The 20,242-nt window shown below is 36.6% G+C and overlaps 1 protein-coding gene across 6 annotated transcripts in view; it reads left to right on the forward strand.

Moving 5' to 3' along the window:
* The window catches only part of ZGRF1 (zinc finger GRF-type containing 1), a 56,571-nt gene that overhangs the window by 34,751 nt on the left and 1,578 nt on the right, over nucleotides 1-20,242 (forward strand). For 4 of the 6 annotated variants that reach the window (XM_025290278.2, XM_006046986.3, XM_025290281.2 and 1 more), the window contains 11 exons: nucleotides 1,773-1,912; nucleotides 5,367-5,510; nucleotides 7,985-8,099; nucleotides 9,159-9,421; nucleotides 10,721-10,880; nucleotides 14,381-14,458; nucleotides 14,659-14,806; nucleotides 16,400-16,527; nucleotides 18,221-18,344; nucleotides 19,638-19,814; nucleotides 19,950-20,084. In XM_025290278.2, coding sequence (XP_025146063.2) covers nucleotides 1,773-1,912; nucleotides 5,367-5,510; nucleotides 7,985-8,099; nucleotides 9,159-9,421; nucleotides 10,721-10,880; nucleotides 14,381-14,458; nucleotides 14,659-14,806; nucleotides 16,400-16,527; nucleotides 18,221-18,344; nucleotides 19,638-19,814; nucleotides 19,950-20,084 — 1,612 coding nt within the window. The remainder of the gene's footprint in view (nucleotides 1-1,772; nucleotides 1,913-5,366; nucleotides 5,511-7,984; nucleotides 8,100-9,158; nucleotides 9,422-10,720; nucleotides 10,881-14,380; nucleotides 14,459-14,658; nucleotides 14,807-16,399; nucleotides 16,528-18,220; nucleotides 18,345-19,637; nucleotides 19,815-19,949; nucleotides 20,085-20,242) is intronic. The other 2 variants (XM_006046987.3, XM_025290282.2) reach the window with 2 other exon arrangements.

The raw sequence follows: 20,242 nt of genomic DNA on the forward strand, positions 1-20,242 counted from the left end.
GTCTCCTTCTCCTCCTGCTTTCAATCTTTCCCAGCATCACAGTCTTTTCAAATGAGTCGGTTCTTCGCATCAGGTGGCCAAAGAATTGGAATCTCAGCTTCAGTATCAGTCCTTCCAATGAATATTCAGGACTGATTTCCTTTAGGATGGACTGGTTTGATCTCCTTGCAGTCCAAGGGACTCTCAAGAGTCTTCTCCAACACCACAGTTCAAAGGCATCAATTCTTTGGTGCTCAGCTTTCTTTATAGTCCAACTCTCATATCCATACATGAATACTGGAAAAACCATAGCTTTGACTAGACAGACCTTTGTTGGCAAATTAATGTCTCTGCTTTTTAATATGCTGTCTAGGTTGGTCACAGATTTTCTTCCAAGGAGCAAGCATCTTTTAATTTCATGGCTGCAGTCACCATCTACAGTGATTTTGGAGCCCAAGGAAATAAAGTCTGCCACTGTTTCCATTGTTTCCCCATCTATTTGCCATGAAGTGATGGGACTGTATGCCATGATCTTCATTTTCTGAGTGTTGAGTTTTAAGCAGCTTTTAAACTCTCCTCTTTCACTTTCATCAAGATGCTCTTTAGTTCTTCTTCGCTTTCTGCCATAAGGGTGGTGTCATCTGCATGTCTGGGGTTATTGATATTTCTCCATAAGCTCTCTTGATTCCAGCTTGTGCTTCATCCAGCCCAGCATTTCTCACAATGTACTCTGCATATAAGTTAAATAAGCAGGGTGACAATATACAACCTTGATATACTCCTTTCCAGATTTGGAACCAGTCTGCTATTCCATGTCCAGTTCTAACTGTTGCTTCTTGACCTGCATACAGATTTCTCAGGAGGAAGATAAGGTCGTCTGGTATTCCCATCTCTTTAAGAATTTTCCACAGTTTATTGTGATCCACACAGTCAAAGGCTTTGGCATAGTCAATAAAGCAGAAGTAGATGTTTTTCTGGAACTCTCTTGCTTTTTTGATGATCCAACGGATATTGTTGATTTGATATCTGGTTCCTCTACCTTTTCTAAATCCAGCTTGAACATCTGGAATTACACGGTTAAAGTCCATGGGGGCTACAGTCCATGGGGTCACAAGAGAGTTGGACATGACTTAGTGACTAATCATAACAACAATATATAAAAGCATATAAGCATAACACACTCTTTGGTTCTTTCCTTTTCATACTCTGTTTTAAAGAAAATTAAAAAAAAACATTTGTACTTTCAAACTTCCAGTTGCAAAATAAATAAGTCCTGCAGATGTGGTATACAGCATGATGACTGTGGTTAATATTATTTTACTGTATATTTGAAAGTTGATAAGAGTAAGAGTTCTCATTACAATAAACAAATTTTATTTAAAAAAATTTTATACATGCAATGAGTTCTTCAGTGCTTTTTAAAAAAATTCAATATATTTATTTATTTGGTATGCCTTGCAGCATGTGGGATCTTAGTTCCCCAGCCAGGGATCAAACCCAGGTCCTCTGCAGTGAATGCTTGGCATCCTAATCACTGGGCCACCAGGGAATTCCCCTTAATTTATTTAAAAATAAACAAAAACACTTCATTTTTTTTTTTTTTTTCACAAGAAAAAAACTTTGTGACTGTGTGGTGATGGTTGTTAACTTGACTTACTATGGTGATAATTTCATAGTATACACATAAATCATGATGTTGTACACCTGGAATAATATAGTATATGTTAATTATCTCAAAAAAAACTTCATACTTTAATATTCAAATTCAGGGTTGTCTCTTACTCATTTTGCAGAAAAGGATTTGATTTTCAAAGAAAACGGTACGGTAAACTAAAGAAGTTTACTACTGTAGATCCTGAATTTTATAATGAACCTAAGAGCAAACTTTATCTTAAACTGAGTCGGAAAGAAAGTTCATCTGCTTACAGCAAAGGTGGGTTGATATGATGATGCTGTGACTGAGTCTAGCCTTGTATCTCAGTTATATGTGTGGTGTGCTGTGTGCTCAAGTTGCTTAGTCGTGTCTGACTGTTTTATGACCCCATGGACTGTAGCCTGCCAGGCTCCTCTGTCCATTGAATTTTCCAGGCAAGAACAGTGGAGTGGGTTGCCATTTCCTCCTCCAGGGGATCTTCCTGACCCAGAGATCGAACCTGAGTCTCCTGTGTCTCCTCTATTGACAGACAAGATTCTTTACCACTGAGGCACCTGGAAGCCCCATCTCAGTTACATACAGCTCTGTATGTAAATTCTTTGTATTAAAGAGATTTTTAAAAGTACACTTTCACAGTATATATCGTGAATTATTGTGTAATGAATTAAACCATTTCTTTTGAAGATAGCATATTTTATTCTCCCCCTCACCCCTAGAAAATATATTTAAAATTTTATTTTTTAAAAAACCTTATTATAGGCTGCCAAAAACTGTTTAATTTTGTTTAAAAAGTCACATGAGCTCTTGGCATTGTATGAACTGAATTTAATATCAAAAATAAGCTGAAAATGTAGAGTTTATTGACACTTCTGTCACTGCTGCACAATATGACAGCACTGGACCCCGGGTTTTGTATATTTGGAGATAAAATTCTTAATAAATTATTTTTCTAAGGACCTTATGTACACTAATTTGGGTTAATTATTATGTTGGTTTCATGACCTACTCTTGTGATTTATCCTCACCTAGCTTGCTTTAGTTATTTGATTAGTTATTTTAAATGATAAAAGTGAATCAACAAAGCAAAGCTAAATCTAGTACCTATTATAGCTACCTATAGTTCATACAGAGAAACCCCACTAACTTACCAGTTGCTTCTCCTAACCTAAGGCAGTTAGCATTTTCATCCCTGTGTTCATCAACATCTTGCTTTCCTTTGTATATGTTTATATAAATGAATTCCTTAGAAAGCATATTTTAAGTTTTAAGGTTTGTAAAATGTCACTCAAGTGATACAGTTCTGTAAGAGAATTTATCTTTTTTACTTACTAGTATAATATATTGCTGCAGTATATAGATATTATTGATGTTGATCTAAAATCTAGTCTAGATTACTTGTGTATCGTATTTATTTTGTGACGGTGCCACAGTTCATTCATTCACTCTTGCATCGATGATCATTTGGTTTCTAAGTTTTGTCGTTGTGAACAGTGTGCCATAAATATTCTTATGCTATCCTGTAGATGTGCAAGAGTTTCTTTTAGATACAATCCTAGGAATGAAAATGCTGTTACAGGAAATGAAAATGCCACACAAACCTGTAGGCTCTAGTGCCCAACTGATTTCTAAAGAGGTTACATCAATTTATGCTCCTGTCTGGTGACTCAGCAGACTCAAATGAGTATAAAATGATCTCACTGTGGTTTTAGTTTGCATTTCTCTGCTTGCCAGTGATGTTGAATAGCTCTTCATGTGTTTATTAGTTATATATTTCTTCTTACCCATTTTATTATTGTGTTGTTTATAATCTTACAGTTCTTATATATTTTTCATGTAATCTTTTGTTGATATATAAATATATATATATATATAGTGACTATCTTCTTTCATGTATAAAACAATAATAATAATACTACCTGTCTGACATTTAAAATGTCTGCTGACCCAGAACGTAACATAGGTTATTGTGTTTTACTTAAAAAACAAAATTCCCATACGTAACATAGGTTATTGTGTTTTACTTAAAAAACAAAATTCCCATACATACATGACCTGCTGATGGACTCTGATCTATTTACCTATCCTAGGTTCTTAGCAGTTATGTGGGTTGCTGCCCCATTTCTCATGCTCAAAGTCCTCTCTGTAGCCTTAGTTTTTTCCCCAGAGTTTAACCTCAGGATGGATTCTGGAGTCAACTGCTCCAAGAGTGATAGGATTATTCCATCATCTATTAAATAATGTCCCAGTTGGCCTTCTGTACCCATAATTCCTTGATTGGTAAGCTTGGAGTTAACCTAGGAATCTGTTGGGGGAAATTCTTTGTGTGTGTGTTTTCAGAATTCCTTTCTCTCTGTGAAGGATTAGTGGTTTTCCAGCTTTGTAAGATTTTATCATCCTTTTTGTTCCGTTCCCTTTGTGACTTCCTTAAGAACCTCTGAAATAAGTCTGGCTTTCCCTGCCCCACTGCTGGCTGTTTTCCAGTACTGTACTGGATTTGGATTTCATATTTCTTCTGTCATTTCAATAGGATTTAGGGAGAAAGAGGTTTTTTTCTGTCAACTATTTTGAATTGGAGATCTTTTTAAAAATTGTCAATATTAAATAAAAAAGTATTTGCAAATAGGAAATTGCTTAAGTATATGTTACCTCAATTGGCAGGTATTTTTAAATAAATTAGGTATAAATTATACTATAGGTCAGCTTTTCCTGTTTCCTAAACATATTTCCTTAAAAAAAAAAAAGTTCTGTGGGGGTATTGAATGTGAGTTAATATAAAAATTTAAAAAATTGGCTCCACATTAAACAAATAACCTTAATTCAAGATTTTTCAGTTTTAATATGTGATTTACATTGGACTTACCAAAGTAGGAACGTAGTTTTCTTTAAACAATAATTTTCCCCTTCATACTTATAGTGATTAAGTTATAGAAGAGTGAGTGAAGTTGCTCAGTCGTGTCCGACTCTTTGCAACCCCATGGGCTGTAGCCTACCGTGCTCCTCCGTCCATGGGATTCTCCAGGCAAGAGTACTGGAGTGGGGTGCCATATCCTTCTCCAGAGGATCTTCCCGACCCAAGAATTGAACCTGGGTCTCCCGCATTGTAGGCAGATGCTTTACCATCTGAGCCACCAGGGAAATCACTAAGTTATAAAAGTATAGTAGCAAATACAGCTATTAATATTATAAGTAAGTTTTAGAACAAGTGCAATTGACTCTTTGTAGGTGTAAATTCAAACTGATGGTAGAAATAATGCAGGGGCAGTCTGGAAAGTAGCCTACTAGCCATGAGTGCTCAGTGTACTGTGGAGAAGAAAGGAGAACATTCATTAATCTGGAGCATCTCTTAACTGGAACTTGTATTCTGTGCACAGATTGCCAGATTAATTTGAGCATGGAAACCATTAAAGGGCGGAGCATGTTTTTAGGCTAATATTCTCCCTTGGGAAAATAAAATGTAGCTATAAAACTGTTTTATAAGAGAAAAATGAGTTAGATGTTTTTATTTATAGTGTTTTTTTAAAAAATAATTATGAAGTAACTTTAAAAGCATAAAATTGAGTTAAAATCATGGAAATGAAATGTTATGAGTTCTGCTCTCTGGGTGGAATCATGTCAATTATGATAACCATATTTGTTTTTTGAAAAACAGTGTAGGACTAAGCATCAACGAAAATCCGAGGTAGCTTTGGATTGAGCATTGTTCTGAGACCTGTAGAAGTGTTTGTCTTTTCAGATGATCTTTGGGTGATTTCGAAAACCCTAGACTTTGAATTGGATACTTTTATTGCATGTAGTACTTTCTTTGGACCATCATCTATCAATGAGGTAGAGCTTCTACCTTTGAAAGGTTATTTCCCTTCGAACTGGCCCACTAACAGTAAGTATTACTATGACCATATTACTTTATATTAAAAAAGAATGAAAGACATGTGATGCACTGTAAGCAAGCCTGCTAACTTTGTGTGGGATTATTTGATTAAAGCCAACAAAAAGGGAGAAGGAAATGGCAGCCCACTCCGGTATTCTTGCCTGGAAAAGTCCATGGACAGAAAAACCTGGTGGGCTGCAGTCCATGGGATCGCATGACTGAGCACACATGCATGAGGGGGGTGGAGGCAGATGGATTGGTAGCAATAACAAAGCCAACAAAAAACATCCGCCTCTACTTCCTATTGGGCTTCCCTGATAGCTCAGTTGGTAAAGAATCCACCTGCAATGCAGGAGACCCCAGTTCAATTCCTGGATTGGGAAGATCCACTGGAAAAGAGAAAGGCTACCCACTCCAGTGTTCTGGCCTAGAGAATTCCATGGATCATATAGAGTCAGACAGCGGGGAGTCGCAAAGAGTCAGACACGACTGGGTTACTTTCACTTTCACTACTTCCTATTACTGTATATGATGTTCCTGAAAATGTGTATTTGGAGAAGGCAATGACACCCCACTCCAGTACTTTTGCCTGGAGAATCCCATGGATGGAGGAGCCTGGTAGGCTGCAGTCCATGAGGTCGCTAAGAGTTGGACACGACTGAGCAACTTCACTTTCACTTTTCACTTTCCTGCATTGGAGAAGGAAATGGCAACCCACTCCAGCGTTCTTGCCTGGAGAATCCCAGGGACGGGGGAGTCTGGTGGGCTGCCGTCTATGGGGTCGCACAGAGTCGGACAGGACTGAAGTGACTTAGTAGTAGTAGTAAAAATGTGTATACAACAAAATATTTCTATAGCTCAAGTCCCAGAACACTAACTAACAGTACAGTAAAATCTTGACCTCTCACTTAAGTGTTCTGTTATAGTTGAATTTTACATGGTATATACTTGATTTCTAAAAATATAAATAAGAATTTTCTTAATTTCTTAGAAGTTCTGGTTCTTGATTTATTTAATTCTCTTGGTTTGTTGTAGTAGTATATATTTAATAAGCCATTTTTATATTGAGAAGGTCTTGTAGATTTTACAAGAGACTTTGTGAGCAGTTGGATACAATGATTTTCATTTTGAGGCTATCTTATCATCTGCCTTTAGAAACTCTTTTTTTTCTTTTTGGCCATATTGTATGGCATGCAGGATCTTAGTTCCCTAACCAGGAGTCAACCTGTGCCCCCTGTATTGGGAGCATGGAATCTTAACATCTAGATTGCCAAGGAGGTCCCAAGAAATTCTTAATAACACAATAGGGTATGCTGCTGCTGCTGCTGCTGCTAAGTCGCTTCAGTCATGTCCAGCTCTGTGCGACCCCATAGACGGTAGCCCACCAGGCTCCCCCGTCCCTGGGATTCTCCAGGCAAGAACACTGGAGTGGGTTGCCATTTCCTTTTCCAATGCATGAAAGTGAAAAGTGAAAGTGAAGTCGCTCAGTTGAATCCGACTCTTAGCGACCCCATAGACGGCAGCCCACCAGGCTCCTCCGTCCATGGGATTTTCCAGGCAAGAATACTGGAGTGGGGTGCCATTGCCTTCTCCAAATAGGGTATGAGCCTTATTTATTTTTTTTTAAATTATTATTAGTTTTTAATAATGAAAGCTTTAGTAAGCTCAAAGTGAAAGTGAAGGTCACTCATTTGTGTCTGATTCTTTGCGACCCCATGGACTATATAGTCCATGGAATTCTTGAGGCCAGAATACTGGAGTGGGTAGCCTTTCCCTTCTCCAGGGATCTTCCCAGCCTGGTAAGCTGAATCCCTATCCAATTCTATGAATCTGTTACTTCTCTATACATTTTGATCTCTGGAATAATTTCTGATGGTTGAATTTGATCCCTAACTAATTAAGACATGGCATTTAATGACCCACTTCACCTATTTCATAGACTTTTTAAACTTGATTTTTTTTCCCTTTAGAACTGAATAAACCTAGTCAATCAGCTTGAGTTCAATAAGAGCCTAATTAAATGAACATTTGTCATTTTTCAAATGCATATTTTCAAATTTGTTGCAGTTGTTTCCTCACCAATAAACAGCATTCTAATTTTCTGCTTTCCTTATTTTTCTATAAAGTAACTGAGGGAAAAAATGTTGAAATTACACACACACTACCATCCAATACAGTGTGGTGTGCTGGTTAAATGGAACTGCCAGCTGCTAAGCAGTGTCACCACGCCCTGGCTCAAAACGGTTGTCCTTGTTTCATTAACTGGTATATGGAAGTCCAAATCTGATCTATTATGCGGTTTATAAAGGATGAATGAGCAGGTAGTATACTGGTTAATGGATAAAAGGACCTCTGCATATACTTAAGGATTTATTTTATGTTGTGACTAATCCATATAACTCTGAGTTATATGGACATTTAATAGTTTTTTTAATGGCCCATTTGTTTACATTAAATGTTCATTTTTTGTATTCTGTCTACAGCAGTGGTCCACGCCTTATTGGTTTGTAATGCCAGCACAGAGCTGACCACTTTAAAAAATATTCGGGACTACTTTAATCCAGCTACTCTACCTCTAACACAGTACCTCTTAACAATGTAAGTCATTATTTACCTTTGGGTCATTGGTATTCAAAAATGGTGACTAATCATGAAAACGAAAATGGAGTAAAAGTACATTACACAAATTTTTGCCAATGAAGTGTTAATTTTCTTTGGGGGATTATGGGGTTCCTCTTCATTAGTAATTAAAAAGAGAAAGGGGGGTACACATCATTTCCCAACAATTCATCTATTTATTTATTTATTGTGGCTGGGGCTAACAAGGATTACTGCAGATATTTTTCCTTTTTTACGGAATAATTTCTTAAGGATCTTTTGAGTGTTTTTATTTTTTTATTTGTACTTTTATGTTGCAAATTATTAAACATTTAAAATTATGTAACATTTTACAGCTTTAATACAGTATATGTATTGATACTGATCTTATTCTTGACATAACCTATATCTTCATTTTTAATTTGTCAACCACCTTGTCCCTTTCTTTAAAAAATTGGAAGTGACATGTTGAATTCACTGTAAAGTGATAGAAAAAGTCTACATTCTAATTTGGATTGTTATGATCTAACTTGTGGTATTTCATTTTTTTCACTGTAATGACATCCTAGGTAAAAAAGTAAATATCCTTATCCAATATGTCATTTATCTACTTTGAAATGAATTCAGTCTTAATAGAAATAAAACCAGTTTATTTCCATTTTACCTTAAATGGAAGCTATATTAATTGTCTAAGTTGATTTTGTTTAACAGAACATGGGCTTTAAAGTCAGCATATACACTTATTAACTGTGTGCTTTTGGGGGAATAAAAGGTTAATATTTCTATATCTCTATATGGGATAATTAAGTACTTAGTATTGTAAAGATTACATCAAGTAACATAAAATGCTTAGCATGATGCCAGCATATAGTAGGTTTTCAACAAATGTTCTGTTTTCATCCACCTTCCTCCAAACTGGGGTATATGTTCATTTGTGTCTCCAAAAAAATATTCTCTGTGATGCTTATTAAGTGAAGGCTAAGTTACAAATAGGTCTACTTACCTGTTTCAAAAGCCTTTCATTAAAAAAAAATCTTTTTCACGCTGCCTTTTTACTAGGTCTTCATCAACTACAACGAGCAACAAGAGAGTCAATAAGAGAAAGTTTATCCCACCAGCCTTCTCAAATATCAACACAAAATTTGAACTACTCAGTATAGAAGCAACATTGAAGTTGGCTAGTGAGTTAATTCAGGTGCACAAGTTAAACAAGGATCAAGCTGCAGCTCTAATTCAGATAGCTCAAATGATGGCATCACGCCAGAGTGTCGAAGAAGCGAAGGAACTGGCAATTCATACCCTCCCTATCACGATCATACACGGTAAGAAGCAGGAAAGAAAACAGTTCTAGTAAATACATTGTTATATAAACTTGTGTCACTCAGTCTGCACCTTTGTAATTTCCTAGTCCAACAAGATTCCAGAATAACTCAATAGATTATTTCAAACCTGAATCCCCTTTAGTATCTTTCTCTCTAGATTAAGTGATTTTCTCTTAACCGTCCTCCCTCTCTCTTACTGTTTCTTTCCCCCTATTAGATCAGTCACTGAGATGTCGCTTCTAGTTTCCTATTTTTCATATTGATATTTCATTTTCATTTCATATTTTCTGTCCTCTCCCACCCATTTGTACCGACTCAGTCCAGGCCTTTAACGTACCTCCATATCGCCTAGTTAGTGAGAGTGTGGGCTCTTTTAGCTTTAATTCCTTCCTCTGTAAAATAAGGTTTGATAATAGCATCTGTCTCATAGGTTTGGGGGATCAAATGTTAAATAGATAAATAGCTCAGAATGGTACCTGGCACATGGGAGGCACTTAGTAAAGTTAGCATGTATGCGTTACCATGATCTCACACAGCTTTCTAATTGATCTACCTTTACTTTTTCCTTTTTTCATATTTTCACTCAAGTTGTTGTTCAGTCGCTAAGTTGTATCCAACTCTTTGCAACCCCATGAACTGCAACAAGCCAGGCTTCACTCAAGTAGTTTTTCTTAAAAAAAAAAAAAAATAATAATAATAATAATCTGATTAAGTCAGTTCCATTGCTTAAAATTCTTCATTGATTTCCATTGGCCTTTAAGATATAATTCAAACTTTTAGCCTTAGCACGCAAAACTCTGTGATTTATCCCCTTGTCTTTTTTGTCAGACCACCTCCTCTCTTGCCTTTTTGTTACAGGCCATACAGAAATATTTACCGGCTTCATGCTTTGTCACATCTCTGCCTGGGATGATCCTTTCCTTAAGAGTTGGGATATCTTACCCTGGAAGACTTAGTTCTCCTATTCTTTTTATTTTCAGGAAGCATTCCCATCTCCACCAAAGGAAAGAGAGATGTTCTTTCTCTGATGCCAATAGTGTTGCTTAACCGTATTGTTTTATCATTGTTCTTTACTTGTCTGTCTTCCTAAGTAGACTGTGGTCTTGTTAAATGTGAAAGTCTTTTGATTATCTATGCATGTACTCCTTGTGCTAATTAAACACATGGTGGGCACGCAGTATTTTTAAATAAATTAATTAAATGAAGGAGAGAGGGAGATGGATGGATATTTCGTGTGCTTTTCAGAAATTTATTTACGATATTGCCTTTACTTTTCTTCCCCCCCTTTAAAATAATAAGGCGTTTTCGGAGCAGGAAAGAGTTACTTGCTGGCTGTGGTGATTTTGTTTTTTGTGCAACTATTTGAAAAATGTGAAGCTCTTACAGTTGGAAATGCAAGACCGTGGAAACTTCTGATTTCTTCTTCTACTAATGTAGCTGTTGACAGAGTGCTTCTTGGGTAGGTAGGACAGGAGTATTTAAGTGCTTGATGTTTTAGGTGGTTGTTGAGAGGCGGTCTACCATGGGCCCTGAATGTCCATGCACATTTGTGCTGGGCATGCCAGACAGGCAAGGCCTTTGTCTCTGACTCAAGAACCAGAGTCCATGAAACAGGAAGAGGCTGACTTAATAGTTTGTAAGCAGGATAAAACACATATGAAACCTGACAGTTTTGACACAGGATGGGATACTCATGTAAAAATCTAGCCAAGGACATATATTGTTGGGGGAGGCAATCCACCATGCATGCCCTGACTACTCTAACCCAACATGTTTTTCCCGGTTGTGTTTGCAGTAAGCAACCTTCACTGATGGTGTAATATCTCCCTCCAGGACCAAGAGCAGAGTTGCTGATTTCTTGTTAAAAAATAGTGGATGTCCAAGCTCAGTGTTCCTTTCCTACAGCTCAGTCCACGCAGGGCAGGTGTCCATCTGATTCTCTGTGTCTCCTCATACGACTTGGGGACCACAGGAAACCACTGTAAATACGTTAGTGCCTATGCTGCTTCCTATGCCACGAATAAAAGTCCTTTGTCTCTGACCCAGGAACTTAGCGTGGCTACTTTGAAAGTAGGCTAAAATTGCAGAACCAAGTTACAGGTTATTCTCTCATCTACCTGCCTGTATGAACACATAATACTAAAATAGCTGAACAGTTTGATTAAATTATGTTTTGGTTTCAATAAGAGGGATCCACCTTTAGTTTTACCTTTATCCCATCCTTGTGCCAAAATCATCAGGTTTTGTATCTGATTTTTTTCCTTGTTGTTGTTGTTTAGTTACTAAGTTGTATCCAGCTCTTTATGACCTCATGGACTGTAGCCCACCAGGCTCCTCTGTCCATGGGATTTTCCAGGCAAGAATACTGGAGTGGGTTGCCATTTCCTTCTCCAGGGGATCTTCCCGATCCATTGTTCTAGGGATTTAACCCAGGGATTAAACCCATGTCTCCTGCATTGGCAGGTAGATTCTTTACTACTGAGCCACCAGGGAAGCCTGATCTTTTTTCCTACTTACAAACTAAAAGGTTAGCCTCTTGCTGTTTCGTGGAAGCAATAGTGCAGTCTGTTACACAGGGTAAAATTTTTGTGTAAGATTTTATTAAAAATGCAAAGAAGGTATTACATAATGTTTTACCAGTATTCCAATGTTTAATGATCTGAATTTCAACATAAATGATAAAGCTTGATTAGGGGAAATAATCCATTATTTATAAGTATAGCCTTTTTAAAAATTAACTTTTATAATTGCATTAGGTAATGGGTATAGTAGAAAATATGCAGACCTCAATGGCACCCGACTCCAGTGCTCTTGCCTGGAAAATCCCATGGACGGAGGAGCCTGGTAGGCTGCAGTCCATGGGGTTGCGAAGAGTCGGACACGACTGAGCGACTTCACTTTCACTTTTCACTTTCATGCATTAGAGAAGGAAATGGCAACCCACTCCAGTGTTCTTGCCTGGAGAATCCCAGGGACGGGGGAGCCTGGTGGGCTGCTGTCTATGGGGTCGCACAGAGTCGGACATGACTGAAGTGACTTAGCAGCAGCAGCAACATTTTATTATATTTCTTTACAGACTTTCAATACATACACACACATTCATTTTGTTTTCCAAATTTAGTTTTCAACAGTATATACTGTTTGTTTTGTGTCCTGCTTTTTTTTTACTCAAAGATTATTTCTTTATGGTATTAAATCTTAGAAACCAAAATTTTCATAGCTCTATTATATGTCATGATTTTTGATCTATAAACAATTTTTGTACTATAAACAAGTTTTGATCAGTAAGGTCTTTCCAAGCTTTTGCTATTATAAATAATATTGTAACCAAGATCCTTAAACATAAATCTTTGTCTTCATTTTTGATTCTTTTCTGAGGACAAACCTAGGCCTAGAACAAAAGATATGAACATTTTAAAGCTTCTTGATAGATTGCCCTCTAGGCAAGTTCTACCTGTGTGTACTATTCTAAGTAATCTAAAATGGTGGCTGAGGACATTTTTTGACTCAGGATAATGAGCAGTTACTTGGGGACAAACTGGAAAGAACTTTAGATTGCTTAGCTTGAGATAAAAATTTAACTCTGATCTGTTTAGTAGAGAAAAATCAAGAAGCTAGAAGATTGAGGACTGACTATGGAAGGTAACAAAAAACACAGAAGAGATTCTTTGATGCTTAAGCCTTTGATGAGGGCCTGAGGACTGTGGACTGCAGTTAAGATCTGTATTTATCCCAACTGCATGTAAGCTGGACCCAGACATTTCTTCACACTAAACTGACATTTAGCTATGTACTTGGATAACGCATTTCAACTGCAATGGACAGAATAGGATGAAGAATTTCTTAAGAAGAAATAAAATATTTTTTGCTCCATGATGAGGGTACTACAGTGTTCTCATAGAATTAACACACTTATATTGAAAAAAATATATAAACTAGTTTTTCAGACTGAAAAATAGCTATTATCCAAGATAAAAACTAAAAAAGTACAAAACCTGAAGTCTGTTCATGTATTGCTTGACATTAAACAAATTGCTTCAAGATTATCTAGGAAAACGATGTTTGGAGAGCCATAGTTTCTTTCGTTTTCCAGTTCTTTATCCCCCATTTGAGGTGATAGATGTTTCAGAAGTCCGGATGTTCAGTGAGTCCCTCCTCCGTTCCTCACATAAAGCAGGAGCTGTAAGATACGTAAGAAGGAAGGGAGCTGAGGGCTGCAGCTGCACAAAGCCCTTACTAGGGGGTCATGGATGTGGAAGAACAGTCACCTGTATCTTTTGGAGGTAGACAGACTTGCCCAGGTTTGATTCATGATTGCCTCACTTATTAGCCATGTGGCCTGACTTAGCAAAATACCTGACTTAGAGCTCTGAGTTTCAGTTCCTCATCTCTAAGATGAGATGTCGTGCAGAGCTGTAAGGAGTATTAAATTATCAAGGCAACGTATATAAAGAGGCTAACACTCTTCCCACTAAATCTTGATGCTAAAAATATGGTAGCTATTGCTTTCCATGATGTCTTTAGGGCAGTTTTGTCTTTTTTGTTTATTTTTGTGGGGTTTTTTTTTGGCCATGCCATGCGGCTTGTAGGATCTTCTATAATTCCTCAACTAGGGATGGAACTCGGCCACAGCAGTGAGAGCACAGCGTCTTGATCAGTAGATTGTCAGGGAGTCCCTAGGGCAATTTTATTTGTGATAAATTCTAACATCAGTATTTTATGAACATTTCATGAGCCCTCAACATAAGATAATACATATTTTTAAAATTCTCTGAAACACATTTTATAAAAAGTTTTTCAGCTGCATTGCCTTTGAGTTTAGGCATTTCACATTAAACTACATAACTATAAAATATATTGTTACACAAAGTTATTTTAATAATGTGTATATTATATGAAAGTTTGTTTTAGATTCTGTTTTCTAAATAGTCAATCTGTTTCACCCTGTTTTCTTTAAAGGCTTCTTAGTCTTGGATTTGAAAAGTTTGTCAGAGTTGGGAGTGTCAGAAAGATTGCCAAGCCAGTTTTACCTTACAGGTAAGAATGCCAAATTCCAAAAGTCACAGAATGTGCACAGACGTATAATTTTACATAACTCTTACCTTAAGTTTGGTTTTTGAAGAAGACTAGAGAAAGCCTTTTTCTTGGTGTTAATTTAGGAACTCTTGTGTTTTGCTTTTTTGTGATACTACTAAAATAGAATAAAAGGGTATTCTTTTATGTCATTGTTTTTTAAGTTTGTATGCTGGCTCAGAAAATGAAAATGAGCAATTAAAGGAACTGCATGCACTCATGAAGGAAGACTTGACTCCTGTGGAAAGAGTCTACGTGAGGAAAAGTATTGAGCAGCATAAACTGGGGACCAATAAAACCCTGCTGAAACAGGTGAGAGGAAACAGCGTCAGTTGTTTATTTCTTTAATTTATGTATACGATTTATGTTATTTTTATTCCTATTGAGAGGAATATTATTCCTATTTTATTTCCCTTAAGTAAATTAAAAAAAAACCAACTATGATAGCTTAGATTCAACTAAAGTGTGCCTGTCTATGCAATCCATGTTTTATTTTATTGACACTGGGCAAAATATCCAAGTGAATTTTATCTTTGATGCTTTCCTAGAAAACCAAGCCCTTCAGGGTCTGTTTAAAATCTGTCCAAGAACCTGGGAGGCTCAGACCATGGATCCAGGTATTGGGAGCCCACATTGGACACACAGGGTCTCTGGCTGTAGCAAGTAGCATCATCGCCTTTGTCAAGTTCTGACTCAAGACAGGGTGTCAGCTTTGAGGAAAGAAGTCTTCAGTAGCTTTCTCCTATAAAACAAAGCATGGGAGAAGAAAAGGGAGTGGAAGGAAAGGAGGTTGTCCACTTGTTGGACAGTGTGGACATGGGTCACTTTCTGCAAGAGATTTGGGACAATCAGCGTGCTTGGCACCGTTTCAGTGAGCTACTGCTGAAATACCATTGCTTAACGAACAGAATCTCAGTAACTAAAGACAACAAATTTAATGATTCAGTGATTCTACAGGTCAGTTGGTGTAGGTCAAACCTCTCGTTCTGAGAACAGTTGTCTGTGGCATGATGGCCCTCTCCTGACAGATGGCAGAAGTGCAGGAGGGCAGGCTGGATCATATAGATACATGTAAAGCTTTTGTTCATAGCATGTCTGCTAAGATTCCTTTTGCTGTAACAGGTCATATGACCAAGCCCAGCGTCAGTGGGGCTGGGAAATATACTTCACCTACTTCTCTGGGGGGAAGCACTGCAAAGTCATACAGTAAAGGGTGTGGATGAGTAATAAATACTCTCATGGTGAAGGAGAGAAAATTGGAAATAACAATGTCTACAATAAGTTTTGGTTCCAGGAGTCCTCAAAATGCTTCAGACTAGCTTGTTATTATCACAAGTATGGACTTAACTTCCCTCCTTTTTCCCCAACCAAATCCAGAAGGGCTTAGTTTGACTACACTCAGCTAGTGCAAATTAGTCATTTATGTGAACTACTTGGGCTTCTCTGGTGGCTCAGACGGTAAAGAATCTGCCTGCAATGCAGGAGACCAGGGTTTGATCCCTGACTTGGGAAGATCCCCTATAGAAGAGAATGGCAACCCACTCCAGTATTCTTGCCTGGAGAATTCCATGGACAGAAGAGCCTGGTGGGCTGCAGTCCATGGGGTTGCAAAGAGTCGGACACGACTGAGTGACTAGCACACACACACTTATTTTACATCCTTGTCCAACATACTGATATGTTACTATAATCTATTGCTCATTGGCGTCACTTGTTCATAAATAAAATTCTTTTAAGAGGAATTCCTTATGTGGGAATAATGAAAACGTAGATGTCAAGTGGCCTATTTTCTGATTGGTGGTGATTAAATTAGGACTAGCTCATTTATGGTTTTAGCCTACAAGTTCTTTGGTAAGTATATTCTTTTGTTTAATAGTTGTTAATAACATTCTCATTACAATGAAGGTTCGAGTAGTTGGAGTTACCTGTGCAGCCTGCCCATTCCCATGCATGAATGATCTCAAATTCCCTGTGGTTGTCCTGGATGAGTGTAGTCAAATGACAGAACCGGCTTCTCTCCTTCCCATTGCAAGGTAACCTAAAAGGTTCTTTTCCAAAGACTCTCGGATGTTACAGTTATTTCAAACATTTCCTCAGTTCAAACTCTTACCAAACTTTTGTGACAATTCCTAGCAATTGAAGTACTAAACTGATTCTTGAAAAGAATGTGAAAGGAAATTTGAGGGGGGGAGGAGTTAGTATATCAAAATTTGGTTAGATGACAGTTTAGACACCTGAATCACATAATTCATAAAAGCCTTGAAAGTTCTAGTGCTAGATTCTGTTGGAACATGCAGATATCTTAACCAGATTAAAGGTGCCTCTTTAGTCACAGTTTAAGAACCTAACTCTACTGAAGAATGTTCTTTAGTTCTTACCTTGATATAATTCCAGTGTTTAGGTTCGAAAATAGTTTTTAGATTATGAAAGTAGATAACATATATAAAGAAAAATAAGTTGAAAATGAAAAATTATCTACTAAAATGTAGGAAACTATGAAATCTTCTAAGCTGTCTCAGCCCATTGAAACGCTGCTTTTTTTTTTTTGAAACACTGCTTTTAAAGCGTCTCTTTCTGAGGAATCCTAAAGGCAGAGGAGGGTGTGCTAAACTAGACCAGACTAATGGGCGCGAGTCCTAGGCCTTGTTCTGTCCCCCTTTGTTGTTTTGCGTTTTCCTTCTTTATAGTAAATGTTTAATCTTCTGATTTCCAGTTTACAAGTGTTGAAAATACACAAGAAAGATTTTACTTCACCAGTACTTTCATGTTAATATATTTTGATGCAATATATATGGCAATAAATCTCTACACATCATAACCAAAAGTATGGGGTTTCTTCCCTTAAAAAAAATGGGGATGTAACATTAACAAACACTTTTAAAATAAAGCACACAATTATTTTGGTGAATTTACAGATCTTTTTCCCCAGGCGTAAAGGATGAGGGAGGAGGGCATCAACTGTCATGCTCTGGCTGAGACTTGGGAGGTTCCTGCATCAGGGGGCTTTCAGGGTTTAAACTGGGACATCATGGGCACCAGGACCAGTTGGTCACCCTAATCAAGAGCCAGGGATGGAAAGAGTAAGGCCCTGTGTAGAGGGTAGAGGAGCAATATTTGTGGAGCATCTACTGTATACTAAACACATTACATGCTTAAATCCTTACAACAGCCATGCAAGGTATTATTATATCAAGGTTACTGATAAACATACTGACACTGTAGAGATTAAATAACTTGCTGTGTCCATAGACTATAATAGAGCTAAAACTTGCATATAGGTTTTTCTACAAAACTTGGATTTTCCCCCACTATATATTACTCCTATTTAAAAAGACATTTAACCCATGAGAACCTAATAGGCTTCATCTCTAAAACAAAAGTTTAAGCTAAATGACTTCTAAGAAAGTTTTTAAGTCTTAAGTTTATAGATTCTAAAAATCATTATTCTCAAAGTGTGTTCTGTGAAATACTGATTCCTTGCCAAGGCAGGGGACACTTAATAGGTTTTATGTGGAGACAAGTGAAGTTATGTAGAGGATTCTTTACTTACTGCATAACTTTTTAAAGCCTTTGAATACACCTAGTAGCACTATTAAGCCTTGTATGTTCTCAGTACATTTCATGGTATTCAGATTCTTTGAAATACATTTTAGAAAATAGTGCAGTAAATTTTGTTAATGCATATTTTTCTCGTTGCTTAGATTAATTTGTAGAATTTTGTTTTAGGTTTGAGTGTGAAAAGCTGATACTTGTTGGAGATCCCAAACAGCTTCCTCCTACTATTCAGGGTTCTGATGCAGCTCATGATAATGGACTGGAACAAACTCTTTTTGACCGACTCTGCTTAATGGTACTACTTCTAAATTCATACAGTTATCATTTATTGATTATAAATGATAGAAAATAAAATATATTTAGGGAAAGACCAGGTCCTTGCCCTAAAATTATTTTAATTGGAGTCCTTTAGAAAGTACTCATCTTAAAGATAAGGAGAATACTAATAATCTAACAATAAAATGAATCTTTCCTCTGTGAATTTTAGTAGTGGGTAGTAAGTATATTGATTTTGCTATAAAATAAAAAGTCTATAACATTTCTCTTATCCATGTCCACTGTTGTACAGCTCCAGTGCAACTGCTGGGTCTGATGCTATTTCTATATCCAACTTTTGAGAAACTGCAAACTGTTTTCCATAGCAGCTGTACCATTGTACATTCCCAACAGCAATGTGCAAGAGTTCTAATTCCTCCACATCTTTACCATAATGTTATTTTTCATTTTTAAAAAATAAAGAGCTATCTTAATAGGTGTGAAGTGGTATCTCATTGTGTTTTCCCTAATGTATAATGATGATGTGCATCTTTCATGCACTTATCTTTGGAAAAATGCCTGTTCAAGCCCTTTGCCTATTTTTGAATTGGGTTGTTTTTGTTGTTCAGTTGTAGGGGTTCTTTATGTATTTTGGATATTAATTCCTTATCAGATAAATGATTTGTAAATATTTTCTTCCATTTGATGGGTTGTCTGTTCATAAATTTATGCCCTAAAAGAGTTTTGGGAATTGATTTTTATTTTTCCCTTTTGTCCATGTGATCACTAACCCTGCATTTTATTACATATTATTATCAGAGTACCTTGTAACTTTTCAAAATGTTCAAACAATATTATAGAACATTTTGCAAATAAAGACCAGGAGAGCCCTGAAATAGATGGGAATTAGTTTATGACGTGTTAAAAATTGGAAACTTGTTTGAAGATTCAGAGTGAAAAATAACTTGTACCCAAGGAGGAAAGTTAATGGGTAATCACCAACAATTTCTGATTTGTTTTTAAAGATTGCTTTTCAATTTAGTGTTAGGCCAACTCCACATAAGTTCTGAAGGTATAATGTTAGATACCAAATTTATTAGTCTAAGATTTGTTTGTTTTATAATTTTAATATAAAAAGTTTACTATGAAAATATTTTTATTAAATTTTTTTAAAGTTCTATTTATTTATAGTCCATTTTATCATGGTTGTAATTTATTTACTAAGGGCACAATATGGCAGTAATTTTAAACTTTAAAATATTATTGTGGATTTTTTTCCCCTAAGGAAAAAAAATGTTTTAATTCCTTATTTTTCTGTACTTAAATTTCTTAGGGCCACAAGCCAATTCTGTTGAGAACTCAGTACCGTTGTCACCCCACAATCAGCGCTATTGCTAATGATCTGTTTTATGAAGGAAATCTCATGAATGGCATTTCCGAAACAGAGAGGAGCCCTTTACTGGAATGGCTCCCAACTCTGTGTTTCTATAACATAAAAGGACTGGAACAGGTAAATAACATTAATGTTGATAAGAGTCAACACAGTTTAGTTTCCTGTTTTAATTGTATTGTTGTCTGTATGATTTTCTTGGACTTTCTGTATCATTTCTGGGAAATATAATCTAGGTTCTGTTTCTTATTCCAGATTGAAAGAGGTAACAGCTTTCATAATGTGGCAGAAGCTGCTTTTACACTCAAGTTGATTCAATCACTGATTGCGAGTGGAATAGCGGGCTCCATGATTGGGGTGATAACATTATACAAATCCCAGATGTACAAGGTCCGTACTACATATGATGATACTTATCATTATTAAATATTATAATTTCATATTATATTATTTGGTATTACATTCATCGTGCTTCAGGTTGTATTGGTTTGGTGCTAGAAAAGCTTTTAGGACTTTAAGGTATTAAAAATCAGCATTTAGATTTTTGT

Source organism: Bubalus bubalis, chromosome 7 (genome assembly GCF_019923935.1).
Source record: "Bubalus bubalis isolate 160015118507 breed Murrah chromosome 7, NDDB_SH_1, whole genome shotgun sequence".
In the NCBI taxonomy this organism is placed as follows: domain Eukaryota; kingdom Metazoa; phylum Chordata; class Mammalia; order Artiodactyla; family Bovidae; genus Bubalus; species Bubalus bubalis.